The 15,067-nt window shown below is 48.7% G+C and overlaps 1 protein-coding gene across 1 annotated transcript; it reads right to left on the bottom strand.

Annotated features, from left to right (window-relative positions):
* Positions 1-1,448: 1,448 nt before the first annotated feature.
* LOC143825819 (claudin-9-like) lies at positions 1,449-4,255 on the bottom strand. The gene has a single exon (XM_077314150.1). The coding sequence runs from the start codon at positions 3,599-3,601 to the stop codon at positions 2,942-2,944; it is 660 nt and encodes a 219-aa protein (XP_077170265.1). The 5' UTR covers positions 3,602-4,255; the 3' UTR covers positions 1,449-2,941.
* Positions 4,256-15,067: the final 10,812 nt, after the last annotated feature.

Raw genomic sequence — 15,067 nt, 5'->3', positions numbered from 1 at the left:
CGGACCTGATTCCACCAGCATGCACTCTGTGCGCCTTTTACACCTTAGACACCTTTCTGCTCCTACATAAACCCACTGGTCACTCCAGTTCCCTTTCTTTTGCACACATTCCTGGCATGATTTTCTGTCCTTCAGTGGCTTAGATACCACAAAGCTTAATTTGAGTCTAGCCCCTTTTACCCCTCTTAGGACCAACTAATATTTCCCTTATCGGGTGTTAAAGTGTTTGGTTTTTAAACATCCCTTGTAACAGCAGGCTAAAGAGAGTGATTCACAGCATTTTACTCTGTGTCTTCTCCATGACTATAGCAAGTTTCAGCGCACCCAGAGTGAGATCAGATGCTTAGGGCTGATCCTGCGTTGAGCAGGGGGTTGGACTAGATGGCCTGTATGGCCCCTTACAACTCTATGATTCTATGATTCTGATCCTGCGTTGAGCAGGGGGTTGGACTAGATGGCCTGTGTGGCCCCTTCCAACTCAATGATTCTATGATTCTATGATTCTATGATTCTATGATTCTATGATTCTATGATTCTATGATTCTATGATTCTATGATTCTATGATTCTATGATCAGAGGTCCAGATTTAAAGAGGGAGGCTAAATCTCCGGGCATTGTCTCCAGCACCTCTCTCTTTTTGACTACAAACCATGGCTGCTCTCTGCAAGAGCAGCAGTATGGTAGCATTCCTGGGTACCACACCTGTGCTTCGGGGGGATAGCTAAGCTATGGTACTTTTACACAAGGTGCCAAAGTGCATGTGAAGTGGCCAGGGATCGTGTCCTGGAGCACGTGCCTGGCTTCCATAACTGCACTATTCCTGTACAATAAAGAACAAAAGGGAACAGCTTCTGAGAGTGAATCATGGTACCAGTTCTGTTAGATATTAGGCTCTAGAGAGCCAGCTTGGTGTAGTGGTTAGGAGTGCGGACTTCTAATCTGGCATGCCAGGTTCAATTCTGCGCTCCCCCACATGCAACCAGCTGGGTGACCTTGGGCTCGCCACGGCACTGATAAAGCTGTTCTGACCGGGCAGTGATATCAGGGCTCTCTCAGCCTCACCCACCCCACAGGGTGTCTGTTGTGGGGAGAGGAAAGGGAAGGCGACTGTAAGCCACTTTGAGACTCCTTTGGGTAGGGAAAAGCGGCATATAAGAACCAACTCTTCTTCTTCTTCTTCTTCTTCTTCTTCTTCTTCTTCTTCTTCTAGATCAGGGGTGGGCAAACTGTGGCCCTCCAGATGTCCATGGACCACAATTCCCATGAGCCGCATGCTGGCAGGGGCTCCTGGGAATTGTAGTCCATGGACATCTGGAGGGCCACAGTTTGCCCACCCCTGTGTACACTGAACAACCTCCCATTCCTATCTTTTTCCATTTAGGTGTCGCTCCCTTTCACCTCCCCAGCCTCCGCCCCCCCCCCCCCCAACAGAAGACTTCGATCCATATTACAAACACTTTGGTTTTATCCGAATAACAGAGTTTGGAGAAAGACAACACAAAACCAGACAAGGGAGAGGACCACAAAAAGAGCCCTGTGGATCCTCTCCCCCCCCCCCCCGCCCACACGATCTTATTGCAGTCAAGTAATTACCTCAGGGAGCTACCCCCTTTCTATTATTGAGAAACCTCTGAAGAAAAGCACACCCGTTTCCCAGAGTAAAGACGCTCTGCTTCTTTCCTGCTCCCCCAAATCTTCTGTACTAGAAAAAGTTGGGAGCAGCTGAGTTTGGAAGCCAGCTGTGTGAGAGGAGGGACGTCTAATGAGTAGGTGGGGCCAGGGCTTTTTTGGGGGTGGCACCCACCTGTACAGAGTACAAACCCCTTTGGGGGGAGGGCTGTCCCCAGTCCTGAGGGGAAAATTGGTGGAAACCAGTGTAACCTCATCTATGAGCACTGGCTTCCAAAAAAAAAGAAAAACACTGCACGTATGCATGCGTTTGTGTGAGAGAGGTCCATTTCCTCTTGAATCTGACCCAGGCGGGCTGTGATGGAGGGACAGGGAGCAGTAGGGGGATCAGCCGCCCCCTTTGATTGTCGGGCCCCTGGGGATAAGCAAACCCGTAGCAAATTATTAACCGGCAAGAAAACAATGCCAGTCCAAAAGCAAGACAGGGTCAGGGTCTCCCGTGGCCTTCCCTCCACTGCTCTCTGAGCCATGCCTTCTAACCTCCTGAAAAACAGGTCACCAACCAGACCTTGTGTGAGACACACCCCCTTTGCCTGCGATTTCCCTGCCCTCGTGGCTCTTTACGTCAAACGCTGGCTCGGTTTTGTCTTTTCTTCGATTCATTTTATCCCCTCCCTTCTGTTCACGGTTCATTCCCTCGTTCTCTGGTTCTCCCCTTTCCCCCCTCATGCGCGCGCATTCTTTCACTCTTGGGGGAGGAAAAAGAACAACAACAACAACAACAAAACTCCACAATGCATTCTCAAGGCCCCGTTGTGAATAATGCGGTTGGTTCCCCAAGTGTCAGTTTATCTCGTACGTTCACCTGCCACCCCTCCGTCTGTTCTTGCGTTACTCAATTGTCCACAGTGGCAGCTCCCTCCTCACACATCCGTCCATGCGCTTCCCATTCCCACAACCATGGTCGCCCTCAGCCATTACCTGATCAGTCTCTCTTCCTCTCATTTGCCCTGACCTCTGCAACTTTTATTCCTCTCCTGTTTGTTGTTCTCTTTCATTACCGTTTGTTCAAGGGTTTGTGTATCGGTTTGCTCAGGTCTTCCCACTCACACATGCACTCACAGTCGCACGCACACATACACACACGGAGACAAACATTCCAGAATTGCCAGATATCACAACTCAACCCAGACCGATCGTTCCCGTTTTCTACCATAGAAGTTCTTGCGCCTGAAACTCCTGTCAGGGTTTGGGCCTGGAGACATCTGGCAAGTCTACCACCACCTCCTCCACCACCACCACCACCACCACTCATACATAGTCCCGCTTGTCGATTCCGCTGCCTGGGGGGGCAGTCGACCTGGCCGGGGCGGAATACCCAATACGTGGTGGCGGATAGCGGTCCTCCCTTGGTGGGCAGGTGCAGCACAGCAGTGAGCCTCCAAGGAGAAGCAGGGCAGAAGCCGCCCAGCCGACGTAGAGAGCAGCTCCCAGCTCCCTCTTCAGGGCTTCGACCACCAGCGGATTGTAGAAGTCGCGGATGATCGTGTTGGCCGACCAGCACACGGGGATGAGGGTGAGGAGCCCGGAGACGATGAAGAGTGAGCCGGAGGTGATGACGATGCGGGCCTTGGTGCCTTCGTCGTCGACGCAGTTGGTGCACTTGGCCCCCATGATGCCCACCAAGAGGGCCCAGATGGCCAGAAGCACAGCGATGACCATGAGGGCCCGGGCGGCTTGCAGATCCGGAGGCAAAGCCAACATGGAGTCGTAGATCTTGCACTGCATCTGGCCAGTGCTCTGCACAATGCAGTTCATCCAGAGTCCCTCCCAGATGATTTGCGCCACGACAATGTTGTTCCCGATGAAAGCGGTGACCTTCCACATGGGCAGGGCGCATGAGATAATGCTCCCCAGCCAGCCAAAAATGCACAGGCTCAAGGCCAGAATCTCTAGCCCTGCAGAGGACATGGCGGGTGGTCTTTACCTAACCCCCCTCCCTCGGAGGATGCTGTTCCTCTCCTGCTTTCTGGGACACCCAGATTAAGAGCTGATCAGCAGCCCAAAGATGGGAAGTCTTTGAGCGATGGGGAACAAAACCCAGAAGCCTTCAGTCCCCGAAGCGAGGGACAAAAGTAAAGGTTTCTTCCCTGAAAGATCAAATGATAAGGCCTTGGAGAATAGCCTACCCGCGTACGGGACCAGCAGAAACGCACTTTCTTTTTTGGGCTCCTCTGGGGTATCAAGTTTTTCGATGGGAAGCGGCTGGCGAAAGCCCACAGCAGTCTTTCCGTGTTCCGCACGGCGAGAAGCGGCTCAGAAGGTGGGCTGCTGACGGCATCCAACAGGTGGCTTCCGAAGAGAGAGTGTCCCTTACCTGTCCACAGAGTGTTAATCTATAAACTCGATGGCAGAAGGCATGCTGGATCAAGAAGAACGGGCAGGTGCAGGAGAACTGTGCAGGAATATGCTCGCGAGGTGACTCGGACAGACCGTATTTTGCTGGGGCCACAGCCTGGCTGTTTGTCGCTGGATCGTTCACGGCGCAGGTGCCTGCTGTTCTCTGGAAGGATCCCGTGGGAGCCGGTGCTTAGCAGTCAGCAGGGGCGGGTTATATGTGCCCCCAACAGGTGAATGGGAGGGGCAGGCAGCCCAAGCTGAGCCGGGCATTGGGGGATCCATGGTAACTTCGGCCTGAGTGCTGGTGTCGAGGAGGGAATTTGAATATTTCTTTATTTTCTGTTCACAAGTTGGGAAGCTGCCCATTCAGAAGAAGAAGGGGGGGGAGAGGGGGAAGTCGAGAAAAACAACAAGGGGGTGGAGAAAGGGAGGGGGGAGAGCGAGGGTGATAGTGTTCCTTGAGGAGAAAGCACATTGCCTCAAACAATTGTATTCCAGAGGACGGCAAGAACTGCTTCACGAAACGCATATTCAGTACAATGACAATACAAAAATAAACACGCGTAATGTGTACACGCATGCACGCACAAACACAGGCCGCTGTTCTTGCCGGGGAAAGGCAGATCTCTCTGAGGTGGGGCAGGTGAAGAAGAATAGTTGCGATTTGCAGCAAGATTAAATTTTTTTCGTAGTTGGCCTCACTGATCCATCGTGCCGCCCGGCAAACTTGAATAATCGAGCTCTGCAATACATCACACAGACATCAGAATAGGTTTCGGCCGCATTTTGTTATTGTTTTTTAAATCCCGCTTTAATTTCTGTTGCATTTCTGGCTTTTGCCTGTTAGACCAATATCTGACATCCTTAAGAGAACACAAAAGTGGAGGATATTCCACAACGCTTCATACACAAGGGGTTTTTTTTAGTCACAAAAAGCCCTGTGAAGTGTGTGGATATTATGGGGAAGCTGAGAATGAGACATGTTTTAAAATTATATAGCTTTTTTCTCCAACAAAGACTTAAAGCAGTTTACAGTACCATTCAGCTATTCTCTGTTTTATCCTAACAGATTCAGATTCAGAGTACCTTTATTGGCATAAAATAAAATATCCTAACAATAAAGCTTACACCCTTTGGCCCTCCTCCATTTTATCCTAACGATAACCCTGTGAGGTAGACTAGGCCAACAGGCACTGACTGGCCAAAGGTCACAGAGCAGCCCAGGGGTTCGATTCGGGGTCTCCCAGATCCTAATCTGCCCCTTTGCACACTACGCCCACATATTCTTTTGCATGTAAGAAGTTCTGCTCTCCAGTAGTAAGCATGTTCAAAACCGCAGGCCAAAGGAGGTTTGCGACAGAGGTCAGATTCTAACCACAGACTTCCTCCTTCATTATTCAAGCCTCAAGCCGTTATCTCTAGGCAAACAGCTCCGGCAGGATCAATAAGCTGACCTAACTGGATTCTTCCTTCTCCAGGCTGAGTCCTTTTCCAAAGCCTGATAACACAGGAGCTGAGCACACACAAGTCTGAAATGGGCTGATAACGCAGCCCTAACCGCCGTTGTTTCAAGAGGAATGCAGGAGATACCCAGAGCCTCCTGCTAGGATCTTGATGAGGTAGCTATCTTCTGACCCAGAAATGTTCCCTTTGTTTTGCCCAACAGCACCTCAGGAATCTATAGGGCTGAATCTATAGGGCTGCCCATTTCCAGGACAATATTGGGCAGCATCAGCCCAACCTCATGGACAGGCAACTGTGTTAGATTTGGGTAGGCTATTCTGGAAAATCCTCAAGAGCGGAGACAGCTGTCCCCTTTCTTCCTTCCTTCCTTCCTTCCTTCCTTCCTTCCTTCCTTCCTTCCTTCCTTCCTTCCTTCCTTCCTTCCTTCCTTCCTTCCTTCCTTCCTTCCTTCCTTCTTCTCCCCCTCTCTCCCTCACTCCCCCTTCTTTTTTCTTTCTTTCAATTAACTTCCATCCATTCAGGAAACCCTTCCAGGGCTGTCAGGAAACCCCAGGGTTTCATGAAACCCTCATCAAGAAAGCTTAATCTGAGTGCTAGCCAGGGCCAACCCTGCTTAACTTCCAAGATCTGATGAGATCAGGCTGTCCAGGTTGCCTCTAGTGGTCCTGCCCACACACAACCCTCAGAAAAAACTCAGGCCAGCAGGGTCTAGAGCAGGGGTGGCCGAATCATGGCTCTCCATGGAGGATAACAACCTGTAGTCCACAGGTATTTGGAGAGCCACAGTTTGGCCATCCCTGATCTAGAGGGCAAGAAGCAGGTTGTACAGGGAATCCCGTCCCCCAGACAGAATACCCAAGTTGAAGGGCAGTGAGGAAACAGTGCATTCGGTTTTTCTCTGGAGCAGCGACATGCCTTGAACTAGCTTCATGCAAGCCAAGAAGAGAATCGAGAATCGAGGATTTATTCCACACTTCACAAAAAAGTGTGATCGAAATTAACCAGGAAGCCGTATATAAAGCAAGTAAGTCAGCCAGAACCTAGGCTATCGCCATGTTTTCGGAAGTAACCTTTCATCAGTGGCTGTTTTCTCATATATTACACATCGCGATTGGTTCCAAAACCATTCTATAAATTTATAGAATGACGGAGCGAAAACAGTCCCGCAGGGCCTGCAAAAGGGAGCTCTTCCACCAGGCAATTGGTTGAGGCCAGGCGACCAGCAACATCTACAGGGCCCCTGCTCCCTCCCTCCCTCCCAGAAATCCACCCATGCATTCTGCTCTGGACCTTTTTGCATTGTTATAGTTTGCACCTGTGTTACAGTTTAATGTTCACATTATTTATGTTGTATGAAAACTGTCTATGTATCGTTTCTACATTTTATGCGAACCGCCCTGAGCCCCAGGGGAGGGCGGTATATAAATATAAATATAAATAAGTAAATATAAATAAATAATCTCAAAGTATCACACTGGCAAATGGCTCTCAACGTAACGGAGAGCTCCGTGTCTCCTTCCATTGCCGCTCCTCTTCTCAGCTTGCATCCTGCTCGAATCCTCGGTCTCTCTCCGGCTTGAACTAGCTTCAGGAAGCCGCTGATTAGTGTAAAGTTCTGGGTTTCGGCGAATTTCTGCTAGGCCCCAAAGAAATAAGCCCTGCGAGTAGTTCGGAAGCTTTGAATTCCAGGGGTCATGGTTTGTGATCAAAGTTCGGCCACGGTCCTTTTACTTATTTCTTTAATTCATGCATGCCCTGCCTTTCTCTCCAAAACGGCTTACGTGTTTGACCAGCTCCTGGTTCCACACGGCTTGGTTCGGCTTGGCATCTCCCTGAAGTTGTTACAACCTGGATCAGTGTGTGTGTGTGTGGGGGGGGGGGTTACCTGAAACCACTCCTGGAACAGGCCAAGCAGGAGGGCAGAAGAGAAGGGGGGTTGTGTTGGTAGAGACACCGGCAAGAGCTCCTTTTCTAGGTCACTGCTGCGTGCAAACGGTGCCCATATTCCACTTTAGCAGGCAGATAGGATCGCGTTGCCAAGGGAGACGGACTGGGCCCGAGAACAAAGGCAGGCAGTGAAGGGAGACAAGAAGGAGGCCTGGGCTGCCTCACCTGGGGCAGATCAAGTATCCTTCCATCTTGCTCCCTCTCCCTGCGTGACTTTTCTTTTTTACAGCAACGCTCCATCTTGTGGCCACTCCAGGAAATTGCACACCTTCGAGCCTGTGTTGCCGGCACCTTAATTCAAAATCCCCCAGGATTACAGCTCAGGTTCGCCAGGAGATCCTTTTCAGGATCCATCCCCAAATAGCGAGGCATTTTGAACTTGGGACAGGCAAACCCACCCACCCCCATCCCCTGCTGGTGGCCAGGAGGGACCAAGCAACCCTAGAAAAGGATCACAGTGTTAAACAGTAGCATCTACACATTAATTCACCTTGTGATGGATGTGATTCTGTGTATGGCGTGCATAAAGAACAACCACAACAACGAGAGTTAAGAAATGTTTTAGTAAAGGAAAAATACTGGCCTTGCTTCCTATTTGTTTGACGACTGGACAGAAAAATTAATTGGGCAGGTTTTTGTGTGGGGTTTCTTTCATACCAGGCTGGCAGCCTTAAAATGCTGATGCACTCTTTTTTGAAAAAAATACGTCTTGACGGAAACAAGAACATGATAACGAAAACATTTAACACAGAGTCATTTTCTCCCACTTGACATTTTTGGGCAACTGGCCAGAGGGATAAAAAGGTCAGGAAAATTCAGGTTAAGGGGCATTCTTTACTTCTTTGTCTGCATTTCCTCCGTCTTAATCCAATAAAGGTCAGGGGACCGAGCTCTGTCTAAAAATTGTATGTATGGATCTGCAAATCCTTTCTAGCTAGCATTGCCAGCTCCGAATTGGGAAAAACCTGCAGACTTTGGGGGTGGAGCCTGCAGAGAATGGGTTTTGGGGAACGCAGGGACTTCACTGAGGTGAAGTGGTTAGGAGTGTGGATTTCTAATCCTATCCCAAATGCAGCCAGCTGGGTGACCTTGGGCTCGCCACAGCACTGATAAAGGTGTTCTGACCGAGCAGGAATCTCAGGGCTCTCTCAGCCTAACCTCCCTCACAGGGTGTCTGTTGTGGGGAGAGGAAAGGGAAGATGAATGTAAGCCAGTTTGAGACTCCTTCGGGTTGAGAAAAGGGGTATATAAGAACCAACTCCTCTTGTTCTTGTTCTTGTTCTTGTTCTTGTTCTTGTTCTTGTTCTTGTTCTTGTTCTTGTTCTTGTTCTTGTTCTTGTTCTTGTTCTTGTTCTTGTTCTTGTTCCTCTTGTTGTTCCTCTTGTTGTTGTTGTTGTTGTTGTTGTTGTTGTTGTTGTTGTTGTTGTTGTTCTTCTTCTTCTTCTTCTTCTTCTTCTTCTTCTTCTTCTTCTTCTTCCCAACCATATTCTGCACGATGGTGCTGCTTCTGGGGTTTCCCAAATAGCAATTACTGCCAAACTTGTTGAATACGTCCATTTTCTCCATACCTATTCGGAGGCCCTGGTTAAGTGTTTTGCCTCAGAAGTTCCACCTTTCAAAGGCTGTGATACAGCTAGACAAAACAGCATTTAGTTTCTGACTCAGCGGCCTCAAAGCCTCCTTGCTTCGCCCCTATATATTTTGGCTGAAGCCCAGAGATTTGGAGGAAAGAGAGAGGGAGCCAGGAGGAATGGCAAAAGAGCATTTGAGGAAATGTGGATTTGGGGTGGGGGACAGTTTTCGCAGGAGATTGGCAACCAACTGCGCTGGCAGGAAACAGCGAAGGAATTGAGGCATGTCTGAAAGGAGGCAGCCAAAATGAGCTCATCTCCCCCCCCCCCAGTCTTGACCTCTGGGTGGAGAAATGCAGTCTAGCGTCCATCCTGGGGTTCTGGATTTCTACTTCAGTGGTGTCAGATTTCCAGACCTGTGAGTGTATTTGGGTCTATCTCTGAGGAAGAGTGCTTGTACTCGAAAGCTCATGCCCTGAATAAATCTTTGTTGGTCTTAAAAGTGCTTCTGGACTCTGATTTTATTGTCCAAACGCTACTGGATTCCACGACAAAGGGAGGTATGCATAACGCCAAATAGCACTTTTAAAAATAGCGTTTCCGCTTGCAGGAACCAATTGGCAACATTGGTCCTTGTGCGGAATGACAGTGTGTGTTTCTCCATGAGGACTCCATAACGGTTGGCACATAGGAAATCACCCAAAACAAAGATAGCATAACATAACTCTCCCCCCTCCGGGACCAAGTAAATCATTAATGTAATGTAGTAACTGATTGTTCAAATTCACAGGACTTTTCCTCAAGTCAGTGACTCAAGAGCCTTCAGTCAAACTGAAGAAATCCTCTGTTAAATCCATGGGTTCACAGATGGATTGGGGGGGGGTGCTTCAGTTCAGTTTTGGTTCTCTGTACCTTAGCTTGTGTCAATAAAGAGCTAAAATGAACTCCCAGTGTCCTGGTCTCTGAACCCATGGATTTAACAGCCTTTAATATCATGTAATTTTTGTGATATTCTAAACATTAAAATGCCCCCCAGTGGCAGGGAAACAAAATGACATGTACAAGGGTAAGGAAAGCAATAAAACCAGAGTCCAGTAGGACCTTTAAGACCAACAAAGATTTTTTCAGGGCGTGAGCTTTCAAGTGCAAGCACTCTTCCTCAGAAAGTAGCTGTCGCATGAGTAGGACCAGAACTGTCTGAACGTTCACGCCCACAAGGCAGTTATCCATCTTTCGCTGCAATCTTTTCCAAAAATTTGCACCAAAACAGGTCTGGCTAGGTTGGGCCACCCAGGTCAGGCCATATTAACATACATTCCTCAAATAATAGATGCGCACGATAAAGAGCTGTGTGTGCACCACATTCTCACTCAGGATGTAAAGTTTCCCGGTTTTTAGAACAGTCTCGGTCTGTCTACCCATGTTGGAAACAGATCTCGCACCTTGGCGAGAACACGGAACATTGAAATGATGTATATCCGAGGACACAGAAGCGGCGTAGGTGTGGCGATTTAAAAGCGACCCTTTAAAAAGACGCACATCAGACTGTGAAACTAGAGCGCCAGCTTGGTGTATTGGTTAGGAGTGCGGACTTCTAATCTGGTGAGCTGGGTTCGATTCTGCGCTCCCCCACATGCAGCCAACTGGGTGACCTTGGGCTCAACACAGCACTGATAAAACTGTTCTGACCAGGCAGTGATATCGGGGCTCTCTCAGCCTCACCCACCTCACAGGGAGTCTGTTGTGGGGAGAGGAAAGGGAAGGCGACTGTAAGCCGCTTTGAGACTCCTATAGGTAGAGAAAAGCAGCATATAAGAACCAACTCTTCTTCTGCTGCTGCTGTTTGTAGGGTAGCAGAGAAATGCCTCTGTGTTTGGCAATTAATGTTTCAAAATTCTTGGATGGGGACTGTCACCAGACCCACCCACCCCCTCAGAAGTGCCTTGTTCATTTTCCTAACTTTTAGATCTCTGTGTGTTATGTCTGGAAGAACTTCTGCAGGGGTTACCCTTCCCTGATTCTTCTTTGGGTTGAATTAAGGGTGACTCGTACTTTTGAACATCCTCCAGGAACGATTGTTTTTGAGCCATACTTGCAGGGAGATGGGAACTGATGGGGAGGGATGGGCACTATAGGACAACAAGATTGTCTTCAGTTTAAAACTGTCTTGGCATGTACTTTTACACCCATTTACAGGGCAGGGCTGGCCCGTTCGCTCAGTCTGTGTGTTCAGACGGAACTGGAAACAGCAGGTTTGGGTGGGGAGGGATTACATTTGACTGGAGAAATGACTGGGTTCTCCATCTTTGGAAATTTTTAAACAGAGGCTGGACAGCCATCTGACAGAGAGGCTGATTCTGTGAAGGCTCAAGGGGGTGGCAGGTGACAGTGGATGAACGATGGGGTTGTGAGCGTCCTGCATAGTGCAGGGGGCTGGACTAGATGACCCAGGAGGTCCCTTCCAACTCTATGATTCTATGAAATTAGAAATGTAAGGTTGCTGGATTTACTTTGAGACAACCACTGACTAGCTTGCTTCAGGACACAAACAGGGGGCAGCTATTGTTCATCCCCAGTTTTTGTGATCTCCTGGGCATCTTTGGCATTCGAACGGAGGTTATCAGGCACAAGTACAAAATGGCTGCCTCAGGAGGCAAAGCCAGCCACAATATGGTTGCCTGAGGATGTGGAACCAACCACCACGTGTCCGGGAGTGAGGTCACGCATAACCTCTTCAGCTTTTCAGGCAGAACGCCTTTCAAAAGGAACAAATGGTGTTCCTCGTGCCGCCACGAAGCAACTTCTTAAAAACCTGAGGCCGAAGCCCCACCTAGCCCTGCCTACTTTCTAAAAATTCTTGGTGGGAGCCCAAAAAAGGTGCTAGTGGGCGCCATGTTGGGGACATGTCCATTTGTCTATAAACAGATTTATTAGATTCACTCCCATCAGTTTTTTTTTTTCCCTTGGGAAAAAGGAAAGACCACCAAAAAAGGTTACCGTGGGCATCATTAGACCAGCCGTTGCAAAAAAGAACTGAGCAAGTCGCAAGACTGATTTTAGAAGGTGACTGAATCTAACCCGTATTATGCACATGTTATACGCACCCCATAGGCGTTTCCTTCTTCAGCAGAAACTGAAAAGGAAAGCAGAACCCTGGTCCATTCCGCACAAGTTTAATGTAGCAGAAGGGTTGCAAATTGTAATCGCTCTCGCTAAAGCAGCCATTTCCCCCAAGGGAACTGATCTTGGTCATTGGGAGATCAATTATAATGGTGGGAAATCCCCAAATTCCAGCTCGTCTTTTTGGACCGGGATCTTCATACCATTTTGAGCCATTGGCCAATTTATGTTATTACTTGTACTGAGGAGGTTGTGAAACAAACAGACTGAGATCAATTGTCCTTAAAAGAAGAGAGGCCTTGCCACTGAGGAAAAGAGAGTCGAAAACTGAGTTTATCTGGGAAACCGTTCTGGCTGACATCCTTGGAAAGAAATAAACTAAAAGGAAACTCAGGAGAGGACGTTGTTTGAAAACATTCTTTATTGTTGTTTAATTAATGCCATAAGGATAGGTCTTTTTTTGTCTTGTTCTGAGTTATCTGAAACCGTCCTGTGTTTATTGTATTGTCACCTGGAGGTTGGCAACCATAAATGGAGAAGAGACTGGAGTGAGCTACTGCGGGTTAAAATAAAATGAATACAAAATTATAGGTTTCAGGAAAATGGCCCAGTTCACTTTCTTTGCATAGATGTTATCCCTTGTCCCTTGGAGACCAGATAAAAGCTCTCCTCTGCATTTGCTGAGGGATTTTATTATGTTTATGTTACTTCGGCAGTTCTTTTCTCCCTGCCCCCCCCCCTTTCCTTTCTTTCCTTTTCTTTGCGACATCTTGAAAAGGGGAGCGTTGACTCTCTTGTTGGGTCTCTGAGAGCGCTCCTCGAACTCAAAACGAATAGCTCGACTGCCGACCAAGGCAGAAACCCCCTTGAAGTTTTCTTTCCCTCATTTCTTGTATTTTTCCCATGCCGCTCTCTTCCTTTCTCTTTCCAAGAACAAAAACAAAAGATCCGGGCAGGACATCAAAGACAGGGGGGGGGGGGATTCTATTTTCCGCACCCTTCTTTTACGGCTCATCAAATCCTCCCCGAAAATACAGACGGCACCCGTGGGCTAGATGGCGGCTCAAGTGAAAACAGCCGTGAGAAGGCAAATAGCAGACCCCCCCCCTAAAGAGAACGTGGGGTTCCAGGAGGTGGCTCAGGATGGCAGTCAAATGGCCCCTCCCAGGTTCATGAGCTCAGACGTTACCCAGCCTAAAAATTAACACAGAGCTCCACAGAGCTCCACACAGCGAGATCTGCAGACGGCCACACAATGACATCCTAGTAGCCAGGATGTAAAAAGCGGGGCCTGTGGAGTGAGTCTTCTTAGGGGACAGAAGCCGGGAGAGAGCCAAAATCTTGCCTGAGTCCGGACTGTGACAGTTAAAGCCTCTTTCTGGATGATCAATAATCCTAGACAATCAGGGACCACATAGCTCAAAAGGATAACACTGTAATACCCTGATACTTTTTTTAAAAGAGAGGACTATCACTGGCTCAGTGATCTAGACCAGGGGTAGTCAACCTGTGGTCCTCCAGATGTTCATGGACTACAATTCCCATGAGCCCCTGCCAGCGTTTGCTGGCAGGGGCTCATGGGAATTGTAGTCCATGAACATCTGGAGGACCACAGGTTGACTACCCCTGATCTAGACAATCAGGGATCACAGGGCCAGCATGATGGCGTCATAGTGCCATGGTGCTTTTTTTGGGAGAGGAAGGGTTCTCACTGGCTCTACGACCCAGACAATCAGGGATCACGTAGCCAACAAGATGCTATCCATGTAGCGGATCCAACAAGTCTGTCTCAGCCTACCTGACCCTGCTGGGATTGTTTTGTTATTGTGAGGGTAAAATGGAGAAGCGGAGAGTGTCGCAAGCTTGTTTGGGTCCCCGTTGGGGAGAGGAATGGGAAATAAACAGCGAAATGAAATGAAATAATAGTGTAAAGAAATAAGGGAAGAACCAACAACAGATGTGCAATATAACTTGCACTTCAGCTCAAAGACAAGTCCCAGCCCTTCTTAGCTTCTCTGTTTGGAACGGAGGGGGGAGATAATACCGCCCAGCTTCGCAAGATTGTTGTGAAGATTTCTGAGAACGACATCTGCAGTGCCCTGGGAACTCCGAAAGGCTGAATAAATGCTCTAAACATCTGCTGTTGTTTCCCTCTTGACGCTTTCCCTCAATAGAGATTTCTCTCTATAAGGAGGTTCGAGCTACAGGCAAATACGAATACCATGGGAAGTCAGTGTGGGTCACGCATGTGTTTGTGTGGTAGTGTTCATTGTGTATTGGGACTAGGGATGGAGGCTCAACTGTGCCTCCCTTTCCACCACAGGACGGAACATGGGGACGCATTTAGCAACACAAACACGGGCCTGTTTATTTGGACAATGGGTCTGGGTTATTCCATCGAGCTGGCCTCGCCAGCAGGACTTTTCCTTTTGCTTCTCAGATTTCGAAAAGAATCTTAATTTCTTGAGAGGTGCTGGGGCTGTCCAGCCGTAGCAGAAACTATAGGAAGGCACAACTCAGACATCGAAGCGTGCATGGGTTATCGGCCTCCCAGGAGGGCCGGGAGTTCTCCCAGAATTTCCAGGTAACTGATCTCCAGGCCCCCTGGAGAAAATGGCTGCTTTAGAAGTGGGTCGTCTGCTTCCACGCAGTTGCTCTGGGAGTCCCATTTATCTGAATTCACCCAGAAAATGGATGCCGGGCCAGGCTGCACGGCCAGTTGAGAGCCAATGTGGTGTGGCAGTTAAACAGCAGCCAGCTCTAATCTGAAAAATCGGGGTTGATTCCCCACTCCTCGTCCACATGCAGCCAGCTGGGTGACTTTGGGCTGCTCACAGTTCTCTCAAAGCTCCCTCAGCCTCACCTGCCTCACAGGGCATCTGTCATGGAGAGAGGAAGGGAAAGGTGTTTGCTTTAGGATGCTTAGGGCTGATCC

This window comes from Paroedura picta, chromosome 16 (assembly GCF_049243985.1).
Source record: "Paroedura picta isolate Pp20150507F chromosome 16, Ppicta_v3.0, whole genome shotgun sequence".
NCBI lineage: Eukaryota > Metazoa > Chordata > Lepidosauria > Squamata > Gekkonidae > Paroedura > Paroedura picta.
Note: the sequence above shows the minus strand (reverse complement) of the source record. Positions and strands in the feature narration are given on the sequence as shown.